This window comes from Petromyzon marinus, unplaced genomic scaffold, assembly GCF_048934315.1.
Source record: "Petromyzon marinus isolate PM22_M1 ecotype Great Lakes invasive population unplaced genomic scaffold, UKy_Petmar_22M1.pri1.0 PM_Scaffold_208, whole genome shotgun sequence".
NCBI lineage: Eukaryota > Metazoa > Chordata > Hyperoartia > Petromyzontiformes > Petromyzontidae > Petromyzon > Petromyzon marinus.
Window position 1 is genome coordinate 2,326 of NW_027423178.1, and position 25,175 is coordinate 27,500.

General features: G+C 54.1%; 1 protein-coding gene across 1 annotated transcript in view; it reads left to right on the forward strand.

Annotated features, from left to right (window-relative positions):
- Positions 1-343: 343 nt before the first annotated feature.
- Positions 344-25,175, forward strand: part of LOC116937861 (SEC14-like protein 2) — a gene marked incomplete at its 5' end in the record, with an annotated part of 36,876 nt that continues 12,044 nt past the window's right edge. The window contains 7 exons of the mRNA XM_076063852.1: positions 344-406; positions 4,734-4,922; positions 7,987-8,082; positions 10,361-10,421; positions 11,118-11,201; positions 15,980-16,086; positions 21,343-21,476. Coding sequence (XP_075919967.1) covers positions 344-406; positions 4,734-4,922; positions 7,987-8,082; positions 10,361-10,421; positions 11,118-11,201; positions 15,980-16,086; positions 21,343-21,476 — 734 coding nt within the window. The remainder of the gene's footprint in view (positions 407-4,733; positions 4,923-7,986; positions 8,083-10,360; positions 10,422-11,117; positions 11,202-15,979; positions 16,087-21,342; positions 21,477-25,175) is intronic.

Here is a 25,175-nt window from a genome sequence, read left to right on the forward strand (position 1 = left end):
GACTGAGTGAGTGATTGACTTAGTGGGTGAGTGAGTGAGTGGGTGACTGAGTGAGTGAGTGGGTGAGTGAGTGAGTGGGTGAGTGAATGGGTGACTGAGTGAGTGATTGACTTAGTGGGTGAGTGAGTGAGTGGGTGAGTGAATGAGTGAGTGGGTGAGTGAGTGGGTGAGTGAATGGGTGACTGAGTGAGTGAGTGAGTGGGTGAGTGAGTGAGTGGGTGAGTGAATGGGTGACTGAGTGAGTGATTGACTTAGTGGGTGAGTGAGTGAGTGGGTGAGTGAGGAGGTGAGTGGGTGAGGAGGTGTCTGACCAAGTTGAAACCTCTTCACCCACCCCACTCAGCACGTGGAGTTCCGGAAGCTGATGGATGTCGACCACCTCGTCAGGCACTGGAAGCCGTCAGAGGTGAGGACCGCGACGTTCCCAGGCCGGGGGCAAGTACATCCACGTGATTGCCACTACAGCCCAGTGGGTGGGTAGGTGGGTGGGTGAGTAGGTGGGATGGTGGGTGAGTCGGTGGGTGGGTGAGTGAGTGGGTGGGTGGGTGGGTAAGTGGGTGGGTGAGTGGGTGGGTAAGTGAGTGGGTGGGTGAGTGAGAAGGTGGGTGGGTGAGTGGTTGGGTGGGTGGGTGGGTAAGTGGGTGGGTGAGTGGTTGGGTGGGTGAGTGAGTGAGTGGGTGGGTAAGTGAGTGGGTGAGTGGCTGGGTGGGTGGGTGAGTGAGTGGTTGGGTGGGTGGGTGGGTGAGTGGTTGGGTGGGTGAGAGGGTAGGTGGGTGAGTGTGTGGGTGGGTGGGTGAGAGGGTGGGTGGGTGGGTGAGTGGGTGGGTGGGTGTGTTGGTGGGTGGATGTGTTTGTGGGTGGGTGGGAGAGTTAGTGAGTGGGTGGTGAGTGAGTGAGTGGGTGAGTAGGGGAGTGGGTGGGAGAGTGAGTGGGTGGGCGAGTGAGTGGGTGGGCGAGTGAGTGACTGAGTGAGTGAGTGGGTGAGTGAGTGACTGAGTGACTGAGTGAGTGAGTGACTGAGTGAGTGAGTGACTAAGCGACTGAGTGACTGAGCGACTGAGCGACTGAGTGACTGAGCGACTGACTGAGTGGCTGAATGAGCGACTGACTGCATGGATGGACGTCTGTACAGTCGAGTGTCTGGCTGGGTTAAAACGCGACCCCGTTACACCCACCCCCCTCCTGAGTGACTGAGCGAGTGACTGACTGACTGAGTGACTGAGTGACTGAGTGACTGACTGAGTGACTGAGTGACTGACTGAGTGACTGAGCGACTGACTGAGTGACTGAGCGACTGACTGAGTGACTGAGTGACTGACTGAGTGACTGAGCGACTGAGTGACTGAGCGACTGAGTGAATGAGTGAGTGAGTGACTGAGCGACTGACTGAGCGACTGACTGACTGACTGAGTGACTGAGCGACTGACTGATTGAGTGAGTGACTGACTGAGCGACTGAGCGACTGACTCAGCGACTGACTGAGTGGATGTACGTCTGTACAGTCGAGTGTCTGGGCAGGGTTACACGCCACCCCGTTATACCCACTCCCCTCCTGAGTGACTGAGTGAGTGACTGACTGACTGAGTGACTGACTGAGTAAGTGACTGACTGACTGAACACCCCGTTACACCCACTCCCCTCCTGAGTGACTGAGTGAGTGACTGAGCGACTGACCCGTTACACCCACCCCCTCTTGAGTGACTGACTGACTGACTGAGTGACTGATTGAGTAAGTGACTGACTGACTGAACACCCCGTTACACCCACCCCCCTCTTGAGTGACTGACTGACTGACTGAGTGACTGATTGAGTAAGTGACTGACTGACTGAACACCCCGTTACACCCACCCCCCTCCTGAGCGACTGACTGACTGACTGAGTGACTTAGTGACTGACTGAGTGAGTGATTGACTGAGTGAGTGACTGACTGAGTGAGTGACTGAATGAGTGAGTGAGTGACTGAGTGACTGACTGACTGAGTGAGTGACTGACTGACTGAGTGACTGACTGACTGACTGACTGAGTGACTGACTGACTGACTGAGTGACTGACCCGTTACACCCACCCCCCTCCTGAGTGAGTGACTGAGTGACTGAGTGACTGATTGACTGATTGACTGACTGAGTGACTGACTGACTGACTGACTGAGTGACTGAGTGACTGACTGAGTGACTGACTGACTGACTGAGTGACTGAGTGACTGACTGACTGAGTGACTGACTGACTGACTGACTGACTGAGTGACTGACTGACAGTGTGACTGACTGACTGACTAACTAACTGACTGACTGACTGACTGACTGACTGACTGAGTGACTGACTGACAGTGTGACTGACTGACTGACTAACTAACTAACTGACTGACTAACTGACTGACTGACTGACTGACTGAGTGACTGACTGAGTGACTGACTGAGTGACTGACTGGCTGAGTGACTGACTAACTGACTAACTGACTAACTGACTGACTGAGTGACTGAGTGAGTGACTGACTGACTGAGCGACTGACTGAGCGACTGAGCGACTGACCCGTTACACCCACCCCCCTCTTGAGTGACTGACTGACTGACTGAGTGACTTAGTGACTGACTGAGTGAGTGATTGACTGAGTGAGTGACTGACTGAGTGAGTGACTGAATGAGTGAGTGAGTGACTGAGTGACTGACTGACTGAGTGAGTGACTGACTGACTGAGTGACTGACTGACTGACTGACTGAGTGACTGACTGACTGACTGAGTGACTGACCCGTTACACCCACCCCCCTCCTGAGTGAGTGACTGAGTGACTGAGTGACTGATTGACTGATTGACTGACTGAGTGACTGACTGACTGACTGACTGAGTGACTGAGTGACTGACTGAGTGACTGACTGACTGACTGAGTGACTGAGTGACTGACTGACTGAGTGACTGACTGACTGACTGACTGACTGAGTGACTGACTGACAGTGTGACTGACTGACTGACTAACTAACTGACTGACTGACTGACTGACTGACTGAGTGAGTGACTGACTGACAGTGTGACTGACTGACTGACTAACTAACTAACTGACTGACTAACTGACTGACTGACTGACTGACTGAGTGACTGACTGAGTGACTGACTGAGTGACTGACTGGCTGAGTGACTGACTAACTGACTAACTGACTAACTGACTGACTGAGTGACTGAGTGAGTGACTGACTGACTGAGCGACTGACTGAGCGACTGAGCGACTGACCCGTTACACCCACCCCCCTCTTGAGTGACTGACTGACTGACTGAGTGACTTAGTGACTGACTGAGTGAGTGATTGACTGAGTGAGTGACTGACTGAGTGAGTGACTGAATGAGTGAGTGAGTGACTGAGTGACTGACTGACTGAGTGAGTGACTGACTGACTGAGTGACTGACTGACTGAGTGACTGACTGACTGACTGAGTGACTGACCCGTTACACCCACCCCCCTCCTGAGTGAGTGACTGAGTGACTGACTGACTGATTGACTGATTGACTGACTGAGTGACTGACTGACTGACTGACTGAGTGACTGAGTGACTGACTGAGTGACTGACTGACTGACTGAGTGACTGAGTGACTGACTGACTGACTGACTGAGTGACTGACTGACTGACTGACTGAGTGACTGACTGACAGTGTGACTGACTGACTGACTAACTAACTGACTAACTGACTGACTGACTGACTGAGTGACTGACTGACAGTGTGACTGACTGACTGACTGACTAACTAACTGACTGACTAACTGACTGACTGACTGACTGAGTGACTGACTGAGTGACTGACTGAGTGACTGACTGGCTGAGTGACTGACTAACTGACTAACTGACTAACTGACTGACTGAGTGACTGAGTGAGTGACTGACTGACTGAGCGACTGACTGAGCGACTGACCCGTTACACCCACCCCCCTCTTGAATGACTGACTGACTGACTGAGTGACTTAGTGACTGACTGAGTGAGTGATTGACTGAGTGAGTGACTGACTGAGTGAGTGACTGACTGAGTGAGTGAGTGACTGAGTGACTGACTGACTGAGTGAGTGACTGACTGACTGACTGACTGACTGAGTGACTGACTGACTGACTGAGTGACTGACCCGTTACACCCACCCCCCTCCTGAGTGAGTGACTGAGTGACTGACTGACTGATTGACTGATTGACTGACTGAGTGACTGACTGACTGAGTGAGTGACTGAGTGACTGACTGACTGAGTGACTGAGTGACTGACTGACTGACTGACTGAGTGACTGACTGACTGACTGACTGAGTGACTGATTGAGTAAGTGACTGACTGACTGAACACCCCGTTACACCCACCCCCCTCCTGAGCGACTGACTGACTGACTGAGTGACTTAGTGACTGACTGAGTGAGTGATTGACTGAGTGAGTGACTGACTGAGTGAGTGACTGACTGAGTGAGTGAGTGACTGAGTGACTGACTGACTGAGTGAGTGACTGACTGACTGAGTGACTGACTGACTGACTGAGTGACTGACTGACTGACTGAGTGACTGACCCGTTACACCCACCCCCCTCCTGAGTGAGTGACTGAGTGACTGACTGACTGATTGACTGATTGACTGACTGAGTGACTGACTGACTGACTGAGTGAGTGACTGAGTGACTGACTGACTGAGTGACTGAGTGACTGACTGACTGACTGATTAAGTGACTGACTGACTGACTGTCTGAGTGACTGACTGACTGACTTACTCCTCCCCCCAGGTGGTGGAGAAGTATTTCTCCGGCGGCCTGTGTGGCTGGGATCGCCAGGGGTCGCCCTTGTGGTGGGAGGTCGTCGGTGACCTTGACCCCAGTGGCCTCATGAGGTCAGAGCGACCTCACGCGTTCATGTGCAGCAAAGTGCGAGAGCTGGAGATGATGTTGGCCGAGTGCCAGCAACAGACTCAGCTGGTGAGTGGAGGCCCGCTCAGTCACTCACTCAGTCGCTCACTCAGGCAGTCAGTCAGTCACTCAGTCAGTCACTCAGTCAGTCACTCAGTCACTCACTCAGTCACTCAGTCACTCACTCAGTCAGTCAGTCACTCAGTCACTCAGTCACTCACTCAGTCACTCAGTCACTCAGTCACTCACTCAGTCACTCACTCACTCAGTCACTCAGTCAGGCGCTCACTCAGGCAGTCAGTCAGTCACTCAGTCAGTCACTCAGTCAGTCACTCAGTCACACACTCAGTCACTCACTCAGGCAGTCACTCAGTCAGTCAGTCACTCAGTCACTCACTCAGACACTCACTCAGTCACTCACTCAGGCAGTCACTCAGTCAGTCAGTCACTCAGTCACTCACTCAGACACTCACTCAGTCACTCAGTCACACACTCAGTCACTCAGTCAGTCACTCAGTCACACACTCAGTCACTCAGTCACTCAGTCACTCAGTCAGTCAGTCACTCAGTCACTCACTCAGTCACTCAGTCACTCACTCAGTCACTCACTCAGTCACTCACTCACTCAGTCACTCAGTCACTCGGTCACTGACTCAGTCACTCAGTCACTCAGTCAGTCACTCAGTCAGTCAGTCACTCAGTCACTCACTCACTCAGTCAGTCACTCAGTCACTCACTCAGTCATTCAGTCACTCACTCAGTCAGTCAGTCACTCAGTCAGTCAGTCACTCAGTCACTCACTCAGTCACTCAGTCACTCAGTCACTCACTCAGTCATTCACTCAGTCACTCACTCAGTCAGTCAGTCACTCAGTCACTCAGTCAGTCACTCAGTCACTCACTCAGTCAGTCAGTCACTCAGTCACTCACTCAGTCACTCAGTCACTCACTCACTCACTCAGTCAGTCAGTCACTCAGTCACTCACTCAGTCACTCAGTCACTCAGTCAGTCACTCGGTCACTCAGTCAGTCACTCAGTCAGTCAGTCACTCAGTCAGTCACTCAGTCACTCAGTCAGTCACTCAGTCAGTCAGTCACTCAGTCACTCACTCACTCAGTCAGTCACTCAGTCACTCACTCAGTCACTCAGTCACTCACTCAGTCAGTCAGTCACTCAGTCAGTCAGTCACTCAGTCACTCAGTCAGTCACTCAGTCACTCACTCAGTCATTCACTCAGTCACTCACTCAGTCAGTCAGTCACTCAGTCACTCAGTCAGTCACTCAGTCACTCACTCAGTCAGTCAGTCACTCAGTCACTCACTCAGTCACTCAGTCACTCACTCACTCACTCAGTCAGTCAGTCACTCAGTCACTCACTCAGTCACTCACTCACTCAGTCACTCAGTCACTCAGTCACTCACTCAGTCAGTCACTCAGTCACAAGTCAGTCACTCACTCAGTCACTCAGTCACTCACTCGGTCACTCAGTCACTCAGTCACTCACTCAGTCACTCACTCAGTCAGTCAGTCACTCAGTCACTCACTCAGTCACTCAGTCACTCAGTCACTCACTCAGTCAGTCACTCAGTCACTCATTCAGTCACTCAGTCAGTCACTCAGACAATCACTCACTCAGTCACTCAGTCACTCACTCACTCAGTCACTCAGTCACTCACTCAGCCACTCACTCAGTCACTCACTCAGTCACTCAGTCACTCACTCACTCACTCAGACACTCACTCAGACACTCACTCAGTCACTCAGTCACTCACTCACTCACTCAGTCACTCAGACACTCAGTCACTCACTCAGACACTCACTCACTCAGACACTCACTCAGACACTCACTCAGTCACTCAGTCACTCACTCACTCAGTCACTCAGACACTCAGTCACTCACTCAGACACTCACTGAGTCACTCAGTCACTCAGTCACTCAGACAATCACTCACTCACTCACTCAGACACTCACTCAGTCACTCACTCACTCACTCAGTCACTCAGACACTCAGTCACTCACTCAGACACTCACTCAGACACTCAGTCACTCACTCAGACACTCACTCAGTCACTCAGACACTCACTCAGTCACTCACTCAGTCACTCACTCAGTCACTCAGTCAGTCACTCAGACAATCACTCACTCAGTCACTCAGTCACTCACTCACTCAGTCACTCTGTCACTCACTCAGCCACCACTCAGACACTCACTCAGTCACTCAGTCACTCACTCAGTCACTCACTCACTCAGTCACTCAGACACTCAGTCACTCACTCAGTCACTCACTCACTCACTCAGTCACTCTGTCACTCACTCAGCCACCACTCAGACACTCACTCAGTCACTCAGTCACTCACTCAGTCACTCACTCACTCAGTCACTCAGACACTCAGTCACTCACTCAGTCACTCACTCACTCACTCAGTCACTCACTCAGTCACTCAGTCACTCACTCAGTCACTCACTCAGTCACTCAGTCACTCACTCAGACACTCACTCAGACACTCAGACACTCAGTCACTCACTCAGTCACTCAGCCACTCACTCACCCACTCACCCACCCACTCACTCACTCACCCACTCACTCACCAACTCACCCAATCACTCACCAACTCACCCACTCACTCACTCACTCACCCACTCACCCACCCACTCACTCATTCACTCACCCACCCACCCACTCACCCACCCACCCACTCACTCACCCATCCACTCACCCACTCACCCACTCACTCATTCACTCACCCACCCACCCACTCACCCACCCACCCACTCACTCACCCATCCACTCACCCACTCACCCACTCACTCACCCACTCACCCACTCACTCACTCACTCACCCACTCACCCACCCACTCACTCACTCACTCACCCACCCACCCACTCACCCACCCACTCACCCACCCACTCACTCACTCACCCACCCACCCACTCACCCACCCACCCACCCACTCACTCACTCACCCACCCACTCACCCACTCACCCACCCACTCACCCACCCACTCACTCACCCACTCACCCACCCACTCACTCACTCACTCACCCACCCACTCACCCACCCACTCACTCACTCACCCACCCACCCATTCACCCACTCACTCACTCACCCTGTGTGTGTGTGGGTGAGTAGCTGGGCAGACAGGTGGACAGCATGGTGGTGATCATGGACCTACACAATCTGAGCCGGAAACATCTTTGGAAACCTTTCCTCGAGAGCAACCTGGAGGTGACAATCAGCCACTCACTCACTCAGTCACTCACTCACTCAGTCACTCACTCACTCAGCCACTCACTCACTCACTCAGCCACTCACTCAGTCACTCACTCACTCAGTCACTCAGCCACTCACTCAGTCACTCACTCACTCAGTCACTCAGTCACTCACTCAGTCACTCACTCAGTTACTCACTCACTCAGTCACTCACTCAGTCACTCACTCAGTCACTCACTCAGTCACTCACTCACTCACTCAGTCACTCACTCACTCAGTCACTCAGCCACTCACTCAGCCACTCACTCAGTCACTCACTCACTCAGCCACTCACTCAGTCACTCACCACTCACTCAGTCACTCACTCACTCACTCAGCCACTCACTCAGTCATTCACTCACTCAGTCACTCACTCACTCAGTCACTCACTCAGTCACTCAGTCACTCACTCACTCAGTCACTCACTCAGTTATTCACTCAGTCACTCACTCAGTGACTCACTCACTCAGTCACTCACTCAGTCACTCACTCAGTCATTCACTCAGTCACTCACTCAGTCACTCACTCAATCAGCCACTCATTCACTCACTCAGTCACTCACTCACGCACTCAGTCACTCACTCACTCAGCCACTCACTCACTCAGCCACTCACTCAGTCACTCATTCACTCAGTCAGTCACTCAGTCACTCACTCACTCAGTCACTCACTCAGTCATTCACTCAGTCACTCACTCACTCACTCAGTCACTCACTCAGTCACTCACTCACTCAGTCACTCACTCAGTCATTCACTCAGTCACTCACTCACTCAGCCACGCACTCACTCAGTCACTCACTCACTCAGTCAATCAGTCACTCACTCACTCAGTCACTCACTCACTCAGCCACTCACTCACTCAGCCACTCACTCACTCAGTCACTCACTCACTCAGTCACTCACTCACTCACTCACTCAGTCACTCACTCACTCAGCCACTCACTCACTCACCTACTCACTCACCCACCCACTCACTCACTCAGTCACTCACCCAGTCACTCACTCATTCAGCCACTCACTCACTCACACAGCCACTCATTCACTCACTCACTCAGCCACTCACTCAGTCACTCACTCAGCCACTCACTCACTCACCCACTCACTCACTCACCCACTCACTTACTCACTGACTCAGCCACTCACTTACTCACTCAGCCACTCACTCACTCACCAACTCACTCAGTCACTCACTAAGCCGCTCACTCTCTCACTCAGCCACTCACCCACTCACTCATTCACTCACCAACTCACTCACTCACTCACCCACTCACTCACTCACTCACCCACCCACCCACCCACTCACCCACTCACCCACTCACTCACCCACTCACCCACTCACTCACCTACTCACTTACTCACCCACTCACTCACCCACTCACTCACCCACCCACTCACCCACTGACTCACCAACTCACTCACCCACCCACTCACCCACTTACTCACCCACTCACCCACTCATCCACTCACTCACTCACCCACCCACTCACTCACTCACCCACTCACTCACCCACTCACTCACTCACCCACTCACTCACTCACTCACCCACTCACCCACTCACCCACTCACTCACCCACCCACTCACTCACTCACCCACTCACTCACTCACTCACCCACTCACCCACCCACTCACTCACTCACTCACCCACCCACTCACTCACTCACTCACCCACCCACTCACTCACTCACCCACTCACTCACCCACTCACTCACCCACTCACTCACCCACTCACTCACTCACCCACTCACTCACTCACCCACTCACTCACTCACTCACCCACTCACCCACTCACTCACCCACCCACTCACCCACTCACTCACTCATCCACTCACCCACTCACTCACCCACTCACTCACCTACTCACTCACCCACTCACTCACCCACTCACTCACCCACTCACTCACCCACTCACCCACTCACTCACCCACTCACTCACTCCCTCACCCACTCACTCACGCACTCACTCACTCACCCACTCACCCACTCACTCACCCACCCAATCACCCACTCACTCACTCACCAACTCACCCACCCACTCACCCACCCGCTCACTCACCCACTCACCCACTCACTCACCCACTCACTCACTCACTCACCCACTCACGCACTCACTCACTCACCCACCCACTCACCCACTCACTCACCCACTCACTCACCCACTCACTCACTCAATCACTCACCCACTCACTCACCCACTCACTCACCCACTCACTCACCCACTCACTCACTCGCTCACCACTTCCCCCTCACCCCCAGATGCTGAGGATGTTTGAAGCCAACTACCCAGAGTGTCTCAAGACCGTGTTCATTATCAGAGGTGATGGTGGTGGTGGTGCTGGTGGTGATGGTGGTGATGGTGATGGTGGTAATGGTGGTGATGATGGTGGTCGTGGTGGTGGTGGTGATGGTGGTGGTGATGGTGGGGGGTGGTGATGGTGGGGGTGGTGATGGTGGTGGTGATGGTGGTAGTGGTGATGATGGTGGTGGTGATGGTGGTGGTGATGGTGGTGGTGATGGTGTTGGTGGTGGTCATGGTGGTGATGGTGGTGGTGGTGGTGATGGTGGTGGTGGTGGTGATGGTGGTGGTGGTGGTGATGATGGTGATGATGATGGTGATGATGGTGGTGATGGTGGTGATGGTGATGATGATGATGGTGGTGATGATGATGATGATGGTGGTGATGGTGGTGATTGTGATGATGGTGATGATGATGATGGTGAATGTGATGATGATGATGATGGTGATGATGATGGTGATGATGGTGGTGATGGTGATGATGATGGTGGTGATGATGGTGATGGTGATGATGGTGATGATGATGGTGGTGATGATGGTGATGATGATGATGGTGATGATGATGATGATGGGGCGATGATGGTGATGATGATGGTGATGATGGTGATGGTGATGATGGTGATGATGGTGATGATGATGATGATGGTGATGATGATGCTGATGATGGTGATGATGATGGTGATGATGATGGTGATGATGATGATGATGATTCTTCAGCTCCCCGAATTTTCCCGCTGGTCTACAACATCGTGAAACCGATCATCAGTGAAGACACCAAGCTGAAGATTCGTGTCCTGGGGAGTGAGTCCACACCCACCCACTACTACCCCCCACTACTACCCACTACTACCACCCACTAACACCCACTACCCCCACTAACAACCACTAACACCCACTACCACCCGCTAACACCCACTACCACCCACACCCACCCACTACTACCCCCCACTACTACCCCCCACTACTACCCACTAACACCCACCCACTAACACCCACTACCACCCACTAACACCCACCCACTACTACCCCCACTACTACCCCCACTATTACCCTCTAACACCCACCCACTACTACCCACCCACTATTCTCCCCACTACTACCCCCCACTACTACCCTCTAACACCCACCCACTACTACCCACCCACTACTACCCCCCACTCCTACCCACCACTACTACCCTCTAACACCCACCCACTACTACCCCCCACTACTACCCCCCACTACTACCACCCACTACTGGCCCCCATTACTACCCCCCACTACTACCCTCCACTACTACCCCCCACTAACACACACTAACACACACCCACTAACACCCACTACCACCCACTACCACCCACTCACACCCACTACCACCCACTAACACCCACTAGCCCCACTAATACCCACCCATTAACACGCACTAACACCCACCCACTACCCCCCCACTAACACCCACTAACACCTGCCCACTAACACCCACGAACAAACACCCACTACTACCACTCACTAACACCCACTAACACCCACACACTAACACCCACCCACTACTACCCCCCACTACTACCCCCCACTAACACCCACCCACTAACACCCACCCACTAACACCCACTACCACCCACTAACACCCTCTACCACCCACTAACACCCACTACCACCCACCCACTAACACCCACTACAACCCACTACCACCCACTAACACCCACTAGCCCCACTAATACCCACCCACTAACACCCACCCACTAACACCCACTAACACCCACCCACTACCCCCCACTAACACCCACTACTTCCCCCCACTAACACCCACTAACACCTGCCCACTAACACCCACGAACAACCACCCACTACTATCACTCACTAACACCCACTAACACCCACCCACTAACACCCACCCACTACCACTCACTAACACCCACCCACTACTACCTCCACTACTACTGCCCCCCACTAACACCCACCCACTAACACCCACCCACTACCACCCACTAAAACCTACTACCCCCACTAACACCCACTAACACCTGCCCACTAACACCCACTAACAACGACCCACAACCACCCACTAACACCCACTAACACCCACTAACACGCATCCACTACCACCCACTAACACCCACTACCACCCACCCACTAACACCCACTACCAACCACTAACACGCACTACCACCCACTACCACCCACTACCACCCACCCACTACCACCGACCCACTACCCCCCACTAATACCCACTACCACCCACCCACTACCACTTACTAACACCCACTAACAACCACCCACAACCACCCACTAACACCCACTACCACCCACTAACACCCACCCACTACCACCCACTAACACCCACTACCACCCACCCACTAACACCCACTACCACCCACTAACACGCACTACCACCCACTAACACCCACTACCACCCACCCACTACCACCGACGCACTACCCCCCACTAACACCCACTACCACCCACCCACTACCACCCACTAACACCCACTAACACCCACCCACTACCACCCACTAACACCCACTACCACCCACCCACTAACACCCACTACCACCCACTAACACCCACTACCACCCACTACCACCCAACCACTAACACCCACTGCCACCCACTAACACCCACTATCACCCACCCACTAACACCGACTACCACCCACTACCCCCCACTACCACCCACCCACTACCACCCACTACCACCCACTAACACCCACTACTACCCCCCACTAACACCCACTAACACCTACTAACACCCACTACTAACCCCCACTAACACCCACTACTACCCCCCACTAACACCCACTACCACCCACTACCACCCATTAACACCTGCCCACTAACACCCACTACCACCCACCCACTACCACCCACTACCACCCACCCACTACCACCCACTACTACCCCCCACTAACACCCACTAATACCCACTACCACCCACTACTACCCACTAACACCCACTACCACCCACTACTACCCACTAACACCCACTACCCCCCACTACCACCCACTAACACCCACTAACACCCACTACCACCCACTACTACCCACTAACACCCACTACCCCCCACTACCACCCACTAACAACCACTACCACCCACTAACACCCACTACCCCCCACTACCACCCACTACTACCCCCCACTAACACCCACTACCACCCACTAACACCCACTAACACCCACTAACACCTGCCCACTAACACCCACTACCACCCACCGACTAACACCCACTAACACCCACTACTACCCCCCACTAACACCCACTAACACCCACTCACACCCACTACTACCCCCCACTAACACCCACTACTACCCCCCACTAACACCCACTACCATCCACTACCACCCATTAACACCTGCCCACTAACACCCACTACCACCCACTACCACCCACCCACTACCACCCACTAGCACCCACCCACTACCACCCACTACCACCCACTACTACCCCCCACTAACACCCACTAACACCCACTACCACCCACTAACACCCACTACCACCCACTAACACCCACTACCACCCACTACTACCCACTAACACCCACTACCCCCCACTACCACCCACTACCACCCACTAACACCCACTACCCCCCACTACCACCCACTACCACCCACTAACACCCACTACCACCCACTAACACCAGCTACCCCCCACTACCACCCACTACTACCCCCCACTAACATCCCCCACTAACACCCACTACCACCCACTAACACCTGCCCACTACCACCCACTACCACCCACCGACTAACACCCACTCACACCCACTAACACCCACTACTACACCCCACTAACACCCACTACTACCCCCCACTACCACCCACTACCACTCATTAACACCTGCCCACTAACACCCACTACCACCCACTACCACCCACTACCACCCACCCACTACCACCCACTACTACCCCCCACTAACACCCACTAACACCCACTACCACCCACTAACACCCACTACCCCCACTACCACCCACTAACACCCACTAACACCCAGTACCACCCACTACTACCCACTAACACCCACTACCCCCCACTACCACCCACTACCACCCACTAACACCCACTACCCCCCACTACCACCCACTACCACCCACTAACACCCACTACCCCCCACTACCACCCACGACTACCCCCCACTAACACCCACTAACACCCACTAACACCTGCCCACTACCACCCACAACCACCCACTACCACCCACCCACTAACACCAACTAACACCCACTAACAACCACGCACCGTGAACCCACCACGTGTCTCCCCGTGTCTCCCTGTGTCTCCACGTGTCTCCCCGTGTCTCCCTGTGTCTCCCCGTGTCTCCTTGTGTCTCCACGTGTCTCCATGTGTCTCCCTGTGTCTCCCCACGTGTCTCCCCACGTGTCTCCCCCTGTCTCCCCGTGTCTTCACGTGTCTCCCCACGTGTCTCCCTGTATCTCCACGTGTCTCCCCGTGTCTCCACGTGTCTCCACGTGTCTCCCTGTGTCTCCACGTGTCTCCACGTGTCTCCCTGTGTCTCCACGTGTCTCCACGTGTCTCCCCTGTGCCTCCCCTAAGTCTCCCCTGTCTCCACGTGTCTCCACGTGTCTCCACGTGTCTCCCTGTGTCTCCACGTGTCTCCACGTGTCTCCACGTGTCTCCACGTGTCTCCCTGTGTCTCCACGTGTCTCCAGGTGACTTTAAGGACGTGTCTCCACGTGTCTCCACGTGTCTCCCTGTGTCTCCACGTGTCTCCACGTGTCTCCACGTGTCTCCCTGTGTCTCCACGTGTCTCCAGGTGACTTCAAGGACGTGTCTCCCCTGTGTCTCCCCTGTGTCTCCACGTGTCTCCCTGTATCTCCACGTGTCTCCCCGTGTCTCCACGTGTCTCCACGTGTCTCCCTGTGTCTCCACGTGTCTCCACGTGTCTCCCTGTGTCTCCACGTGTCTCCACGTGTCTCCACGTGTCTCCCTGTGTCTCCACGTGTCTCCACGTGTCTCCCTGTGTCTCCACGTGTCTCCACGTGTCTCCACGTGTCTCCCTGTGTCTCCACGTGTCTCCACGTGTCTCCACGTGTCTCCCTGTGTCTCCACGTGTCTCCACGTGTCTCCCCTGTGTCTCCACGTGTCTCCCTGTGTCTCCACGTGTCTCCCCTGTGTCTCCCTGTGTCTCCACGTGTCTCCCCTGTGTCTCCCCTGTGTCTCCCCGTGTCTCCCTGTGTCTCCACGTGTCTCCAGGTGACTTTAAGGACGTGTCTCCCTGTGTCTCCACGTGTCTCCCTGTGTCTCCCTGTGTCTCTCCGTGTCCCCCCGTGTCTCCCCGTGTCTCCAGGTGACTTGAAGGACGTGTCTCCCCTGTGTCTCCCCTGTCTCCACGTGTCTCCACGTGTCTCCCCGTGTCTCCCTGTGTCTCCCTGTGTCTCCCTGTGTCTCCACATGTCTCCAGGTGACTTTAAGGACGTGTCTCCCCTGTGTCTCCACGTGTCTCCACGTGTCTCCCTGTGTCTCCAGGTGACTTTAAGGACGTGTCTCCACGTGTCTCCCTGTGTCTCCCCGTGTCTCCCTGTGTCTCCCCGTGTCTCCAGGTGACTTTAAGGACGTGTCTCCCTGTGTCTCCACGTGTCTCCAGGTGACTTTAAGGACGTTTTGCTCTCTCACATCGAAGCCTCCGAGCTGCCAGAGTTCTATGGCGGGACACGGACAGGGAAGGACGGAGACCCCCGGTGCGGAGACAAGGTGAGACACACAGAGACACAGAGACACAGAGAGACACACAGAGACACGGAGATACGGAGACACACAGAGACAAGGTGAGACACACAGAGACAAGGTGAGACACACAGAGACAAGGTGAGACACACAGAGACACACAGACACACAGAGACACGGAGACAAGGTGAGACACACAGAGACAAGGTGAGACACACAGAGACAAGGTGAGACACACAGAGACAAGGTGAGACACACAGAGACAAGGTGAGACACACAGAGACACACAGAGACAAGGTGAGACACACAGAGACAAGGTGAGACACACAGAGACACAGAGACACAGAGACACACAGAGACACAGAGACACAGAGACAAGGTGAGACACACAGAGACACAGAGACAAGGTGAGACACACAGAGACAAGGTGAGACACACAGAGACAAGGTGAGACACACAGAGACACACAGACACACAGAGACACGGAGACAAGGTGAGACACACAGAGACAAGGTGAGACACACAGAGACAAGGTGAGACACAGAGACACACAGACACACAGAGACACAGAGACAAGGTGAGACACACAGAGACACACAGAGACAAGGTGAGACACACGGAGACACAGAGACAAGGTGAGACACACAGAGACACAGAGACAAGGTGAGACACACAGAGACACAGAGACACAGAGACACGGAGACACACAGAGACAAGGTGAGACACACAGAGACACAGACACACAGAGACACAGAGACAAGGTGAGACACACAGAGACACACAGAGACAAGGTGAGACACACGGAGACACAGAGACAAGGTGAGACACACAGAGACACACAGAGACACACAGAGACACACAGAGACACAGAGACACGGAGACACACAGAGACAAGGTGAGACACACAGAGACAAGGTGAGACACACAGAGACAAGGTGAGACACACAGAGACACACAGAGACAAGGTGAGACACACAGAGACACAGAGACAAGGTGAGACACACAGAGACACAGAGACAAGGTGAGACACACAGAGACACAGAGACACAGAGACACGGAGACACACAGAGACAAGGTGAGACACACAGAGACAAGGTGAGACACACAGAGACAAGGTGAGACACACAGAGACACACAGAGACAAGGTGAGACACACAGAGACACAGAGACAAGGTGAGACACACAGAGACAAGGTGAGACACACGGAGACACAGAGAGACACACAGAGACAAGGTGAGACACACAGAGACAAGGTGAGACACACAGAGACACACAGAGACAAGGTGAGACACACAGAGACAAGGTGAGACACACAGAGACACACGGAGACACAGAGAGACAAGGTGAGACACACAGAGACAAGGTGAGACACACAGAGACAAGGAGAGACACACAGAGACAAGGTGAGACACACAGAGACACGGAGACACAGAGACACAGAGACACACGGAGACACAGAGACACGGAGACACACAGAGACACACAGAGACACGGAGACAAGGTGAGACACACGGAGACACACAGAGACACACGGAGACACAGAGACACAGAGACACAGAGAGACACAGAGAGACACGGTGAGACACACGGAGACACAGACACACAGAGACACACGGAGACACACAGAGACACACAGAGACACACAGAGACACGGAGAGACACGGTGAGACACACAGAGACACGGAGACACAGAGACACGGAGACACACAGAGACAAGGTGAGACACACGGAGACACACAGAGACACACAGAGACACGGAGACACACAGAGACAAGGTGAGACACACAGAGACACGGAGACACGGAGACACAGAGACAAGGTGAGACACACAGAGACACGGAGACACACAGAGACACAGAGACACGGAGACACACAGAGACACAGAGAGACACACAGAGACAAGGTGAGACACACGGAGACACAGAGACAAGGTGAGACACACGGAGACACAGAGACACAGAGACACAGAGAGACACAGAGACACACAGAGACAAGGTGAGACACACAGAGACACAGAGACAAGGTGAGACACACAGAGACACAGAGACAAGGTGAGACACACAGAGACACAGAGACACGGAGACACACAGAGACACAGAGACAAGGTGAGACACACAGAGACACAGAGACAAGGTGAGACACACAGAGACACACAGAGACAAGGTGAGACACACAGAGACACGGAGACACACAGAGACACACAGAGACAAGGTGAGACACACAGAGACACGGAGACACACAGAGACACACAGAGACAAGGTGAGACACACAGAGACACAGAGACACACAGAGACACACAGAGACAAGGTGAGACACACAGAGACACAGAGACAAGGTGAGACACACAGAGACACGGTGAGACACACAGAGACAAGGTGAGACACACGGAGACACACAGAGACACGGAGACACACAGAGACACAGAGACAAGGTGAGACACACAGAGACAAGGTGAGACACACAGAGACACAGAGACACGGAGACACACAGAGACACAGAGACAAGGTGAGACACACAGAGACACAGAGACAAGGTGAGACACACAGAGACACAGAAACAAGGTGAGACACACAGAGACACACAGACACACAGAGACACACGGAGACAAGGTGAGACACACGGAGACACCCAGAGACAAGGTGAGACACACAGAGACACACAGAGACACGGAGACACACAGAGACACACGGAGACAAGGTGAGACACACAGAGACACGGAGACACACAGAGACACACAGAGACAAGGTGAGACACACAGAGACACGGAGACACACAGAGACACACAGAGACAAGGTGAGACACACAGAGACACGGAGACACACGGAGACACAGAGACAATGTGAGACACATGGTGACACACGGAGACATGCTGAGACACACGGAGACACGCTGAGACACACAGATACACAGAGACACTGGGACACAGAGACACACAGAGACACACAGAGACACGGAGACACACGGAGAGACACTGGGACACAGAGACACTCTCTCCCCGTGTCTCCCTCCCCGTGTCTCTCCCCCCGTGTCTCTCTCTCCCCGTGTCTCCCTCCCCGTGTCTCTCTCTCCCCGTGTCTCCCTCCCCGTGTCTCCGTGTCTCTCTCCCCGTGTCTGTCTCCGTGTCCCCACGTCTCCGTCTCTCTCCCCGTGTCTCTCTCTCCCCGTGACTCTCTCTCCCCGTTTCTCTCTCTCCCCGTGTCTCTCTCTCCCCGTGTCTCTCTCTCCCCGTGTCTCTCCCCGTGTCTCTCTCTCCCCGTGTCTCTCTCCCCGTGTCTCTCTCTCCCCGTGTCTCTCTCCCCGTGTCTCTCCCCGTGTCTCTCTCTCCCCGTGTCTCTCTCTCCCCGTGTCTCTCTCTCCCGTGTCTCTCTCTCCCCGTATCTCTCTCTCCCCGTGTCTCTCTCTCCCCGTGTCTCTCTCTCCCGTGTCTCTCTCCCCGTGTCTCTCTCTCCCGTGTCTCTCTCCCCGTGTCTCTCCCCCCGTGTCTCTCTCTCCCCGTGTCTCTCTCCCCCGTGTCTCTATCTGCCCGTGTCTCTCTCCCCGTGTCTCTCCCCCCGTGTCTCTCTCTCCCGGTGTCTCTCTCCCCGTGTCTCTATCTGCCCGTGTCTCTCTCACCCCGTGTCTCTATCTGCCCGTGTCTCTCTCACCCCGTGTCTCTCTCTGTGTGTCTCTCTCCGTGTCTCTCTCTGCCCGTGTCTCTCTCCCCGTGTCTCTCTCTCCCCGTGTCTCTCTCCCCGTGTCTCTCTCTCCCCGTGTCTCTCTCCCCGTGTCTCTCTCCCCGTGTCTCTCTCCCCGTGTCTCTCTCTCTACGTGTCTCTCTCTGCCCGTGTCTCTCTCCCCGTGTCTCTCTCTCTCCGTGTCTCTCTCTCCGTGTCTCTCTCTGCCCGTGTCTCTCTCTCCCCGTGTCTCTCTCCCCGTGTCTCTCTCCCCATGTATCTCTTTCCCCGTGTCTCTCTCCCCGTGTCTCTCTCCCCGTGTCTCTCTCTCCCCGTGTCTCTCTCTCCCCGTGTGTGTCTCCGTGTCTCTGTCTCCGTGTCTACCTCCCCGTGTCTCTCTCCCCGTGTCTTCGTGTCTCTCTCCCCGTGTCTCTCTCTCCCCGTGTCTCTCTCTTCCCGTGTCTCTCTCCCCATGTCTCCGTGTCTCTCTCTCCCCGTGTCTCTCTCCCCGTGTCTCTCTCCCCGTGTCTCTCTCTCCGTGTCTCTCTCCCCGTGTCTCTCTCTCCCCGTGTCTCTCCCCGTGTCTCTCTCCCCGTGTCTCTCTCTCCGTGTCTCTCTCTCCCCGTGTCTCTCTCTCCCCGTGTCTCCCTCCCCTTGTCTCCGTGTCTCTCTCCCCGTGTCTCTCTCCCCGTGTCTCTCTCCCCGTGTCTCTCTCCCCGTGTCTCTCTCACACCGTGTCTCTCTCTCACCGTGTCTCTCTCTCACCGTGTCTCTCTCTCACCGTGTCTCTCTCACCGTGTCTCTCTCACCGTGTCTCTCTCTCCCCGTGTCTCTCTCACCGTGTCTCTCCCCGTGTCTCTCTCTCCCCGTGTCTCTCCCTCCCCGTGTCTCTCTCCGTGTCTCCCTCCCCGTGTCTCTCTCTCCCCGTGTCTCCGTGTCTCTCTCCCCGTGTCTCTCTCCTCGTGTCTCTCTCCCCGTGTCTCTCTCCCCGTGTCTCTCTCCCCGTGTCCCCGTGTCTCTCTCTCCGTGTCTCTCTCTGCCCGTGTCTCTCTCTCCGTGTCTCTCTCCCCGTGTCTCTCTCTCCGTGTCTCTCTCCCCGTGTCTCTCTCTCCGTGTCTCTCTCCGTGTCCCCACGTCTCCGTGTCTCTCTCTCCGTGTCTCCGTGTCTCTCTCTCCGTGTCTCCGTGTCTCTCTCTCCGTGTCTCTCTCCCCGTGTCTCTCTCTCCGTGTCTCTCTCCCCGTGTCTCTCTCCGTGTCCCCACGTCTCCGTGTCTCTCTCCCCGTGTCTCTCTCTCCCCGTGTCTCCGTGTCTCTCTCCCCGTGTCCCCGTGTCTCTCTCCCCGTGTCTCTCTCCCCGTGTCTCTCTCCCCGTGTCTCTCTCCCCGTGTCCCCACATCTCTGTGTCTCTCTCTCCCCGTGTCTCTCTCCCCGTGTCTCTCTCCCCGTGTCTCTCTCCGTGTCTCTCTCCGTGTCTCTCTCCCCGTGTCTCTCTCCGTGTTCCCACGTCTCCGTGTCTCTCTCCGTGTCTCTCTCCCCGTGTCTCTCTCCGTGTCCCCACGTCTCCGTGTCTCTCTCCCCGTGTCTCTCTCCCCGTGTCTCTCTCCCCGTGTCTCTCTCCCCGTGTCCCCAGATCCGGTTCCCCACGGAGGTCCCTCTTAGGTTCTACGCCGCCCGTGACGGAGACTATCAGAACTGTCTGAGTGTAGGACTGGGATCATCGTTCACACACAGCCTGCACGTGGAGACCAGTGGGAGCATCATCCAGTACCTACTCACCTACTCACTCACCTACTCACCTACTCACCTACTCACTCACCTACTCACTCACCTACTCACTCACCTACTCACCTACTCACTCACCTACTCACTCACCTACTCACCTACTCACTCACCTACTCACTCACTCACTATCAGAACTGTCTGAGTGTAGGACTGGGATCATCGTTCACACACAGCCTGCACGTGGAGACCAGTGGGAGCATCATACAGTACCTACTCACCTACTCACCTACTCACTCACCTACTCACTCACCTACTCACTCACCTACTCACTCACCTACTCACTCACCTACTCACCTACTCACTCACCTACTCACTCACTCACTATCAGAACTGTCTGAGTGTAGGACTGGGATCATCGTTCACACACAGCCTGCACGTGGAGACCAGTGGGAGCATCATACAGTACCTACTCACCTACTCACCTACTCACTCACCTACTCACCTACTCACTCACCTACTCACTCACCTACTCACTCACCTACTCACCTACTCACTCACCTACTCACTCACTATCAGAACTGTCTGAGTGTAGGACTGGGATCATCGTTCACACACAGCCTGCACGTGGAGACCAGTGGGAGCATCATACAGTACCTACTCACCTACTCACTCACCTACTCACTCACCTACTCACCTACTCACTCACCTACTCACTCACCTACTCACTCACCTACTCACTCACCTACTCACCTACTCACTCACCTACTCACTCACTCACTATCAGAACTGTCTGAGTGTAGGACTGGGATCATCGTTCACACACAGCCTGCACGTGGAGACCAGTGGGAGCATCATACAGTACCTACTCACCTACTCACTCACCTACTCACTCACCTACTCACTCACCTACTCACTCACCTACTCACTCACCTACTCACTCACCTACTCACTCACCTACTCACTCACTCACCTACTCACTCACCTACTCACTCACTCACTATCAGAACTGTCTGAGTGTAGGACTGGGATCATCGTTCACACACAGCCTGCACGTGGAGACCAGTGGGAGCATCATACAGTACCTACTCACCTACTCACTCACCTACTCACTCACTCACCTACTCACTCACCTACTCACTCACCTACTCACTCACCTACTCACCTACTCACTCACCTACTCACTCACTCACTATCAGAACTGTCTGAGTGTAGGACTGGGATCATCGTTCACACACAGCCTGCACGTGGAGACCAGTGGGAGCATCATACAGTACCTACTCACCTACTCACTCACCTACTCACTCACCTACTCACCTACTCACTCACCTACTCACTCACCTACTCACCTACTCACTCACCTACTCACTCACCTACTCACCTACTCACTCACCTACTCACTCACCTACTCACCTACTCACTCACCTACTCACTCACCTACTCACCTACTCACTCACCTACTCACTCACCTACTCACTCACTCACTATCAGAACTGTCTGAGTGTAGGACTGGGATCATCGTTCACACACAGCCTGCACGTGGAGACCAGTGGGAGCATCATACAGTACCTACTCACCTACTCACTCACCTACTCACTCACCTACTCACTCACCTACTCACTCACCTACTCACCTACTCACTCACCTACTCACCTACTCACTCACCTACTCACTCACCTACTCACTCACTCACTATCAGAACTGTCTGAGTGTAGGACTGGGATCATCGTTCACACACAGCCTGCACGTGGAGACCAGTGGGAGCATCATACAGTACCTACTCACCTACTCACTCACCTACTCACTCACCTACTCACTCACCTACTCACTCACCTACTCACCTACTCACTCACCTACTCACCTACTCACTCACCTACTCACTCACCTACTCACTCACTCACTATCAGAACTGTCTGAGTGTAGGACTGGGATCATCGTTCACACACAGCCTGCACGTGGAGACCAGTGGGAGCATCATACAGTACCTACTCACCTACTCACTCACCTACTCACTCACCTACTCACTCACCTACTCACTCACCTACTCACCTACTCACTCACCTACTCACCTACTCACTCACCTACTCACTCACCTACTCACTCACCTACTCACCTACTCACTCACCTACTCACTCACCTACTCACCTACTCACTCACCTACTCACTCACCTACTCACTCACCTACTCACTCACTCACCTACTCACTCACTCACCTACTCACTCACCTACTCACTCACCTACTCACTCACCTACTCACTCACTCACCTACTCACTCACCTACTCACTCACCTACTCACTCACCTACTCACTCACCTACTCACTCACCTACTCACACACTCACTATCAGAACTGTCTCAGTGTAGGACTGGGATCATCGTTCACACACAGCCTGCACGTGGAGACCAGTGGGAGCATCATCCAGTACCTACTCACCTACTCACTCACCTACTCACTCACCTACTCACTCACCTACTCACTCACCTACTCACTCACCTACTCACTCACTCACTCACTATCAGAACTGTCTCAGTGTAGGACTGGGATCATCGTTCACACACAGCCTGCACGTGGAGACCAGTGGGAGCATCATACAGTACCTACTCACCTACTCACTCACCTACTCACTCACTCACCTACTCACTCACTCACCTACTCACTCACCTACTCACTCACCTACTCACTCACTAACCTACTCACTCACCTACTCACCTACTCACTCACCTACTCACTCACTCACTCACCTACTCACTCACCTACTCACTCACCTACTCACTCACCTACTCACTCACCTACTCACTCACCTACTCACTCACTCACTCACCTACTCACTCACCTACTCACTCACCTACTCACTCACCTACTCACTCACCTACTCACCTACTCACTCACCTACTCACTCACTCACTATCAGAACTGTCTCAGTGTAGGACTGGGATCATCGTTCACACACAGCCTGCACGTGGAGACCAGTGGGAGCATCATACAGTACCTACTCACCTACTCACTCACCTACTCACTCACCTACTCACCTACTCACTCACCTACTCACTCACCTACTCACTCACCTACTCACTCACCTACTCACTCACCTACTCACTCACTCACTATCAGAACTGTCTGAGTGTAGGACTGGGATCATCGTTCACACACAGCCTGCACGTGGAGACCAGTGGGAGCATCATACAGTACCTACTCACCTACTCACTCACCTACTCACTCACCTACTCACTCACCTACTCACTCACCTACTCACTCACCTACTCACTCACCTACTCACTCACCTACTCACCTACTCACTCTCCTACTCACTCACCTACTCACTCACCTACTCACTCACCTACTCACTCACCTACTCACTCACCTACTCACCTACTCACTCACCTACTCACTCACCTACTCACTCACCTACTCACTCACCTACTCACCTACTCACTCACCTACTCACTCACCTACTCACTCACCTACTCACCTACTCACTCACCTACTCACTCACTCACCTACTCACTCACCTACTCACTCACCTACTCACCTACTCACTCACCTACTCACTCACCTACTCACCTACTCACTCACTCACTATGACAGCTGTCTCAGTGTAGGACTGGGATCATCGTTCACACACAGCCTGCACGTGGAGACCAGTGGGAGCATCATACAGTACCTACTCACCTACTCACTCACCTACTCACCTACTCACCTACTCACTCACCTACTCACTCACTCACTATCAGAACTGTCTCAGTG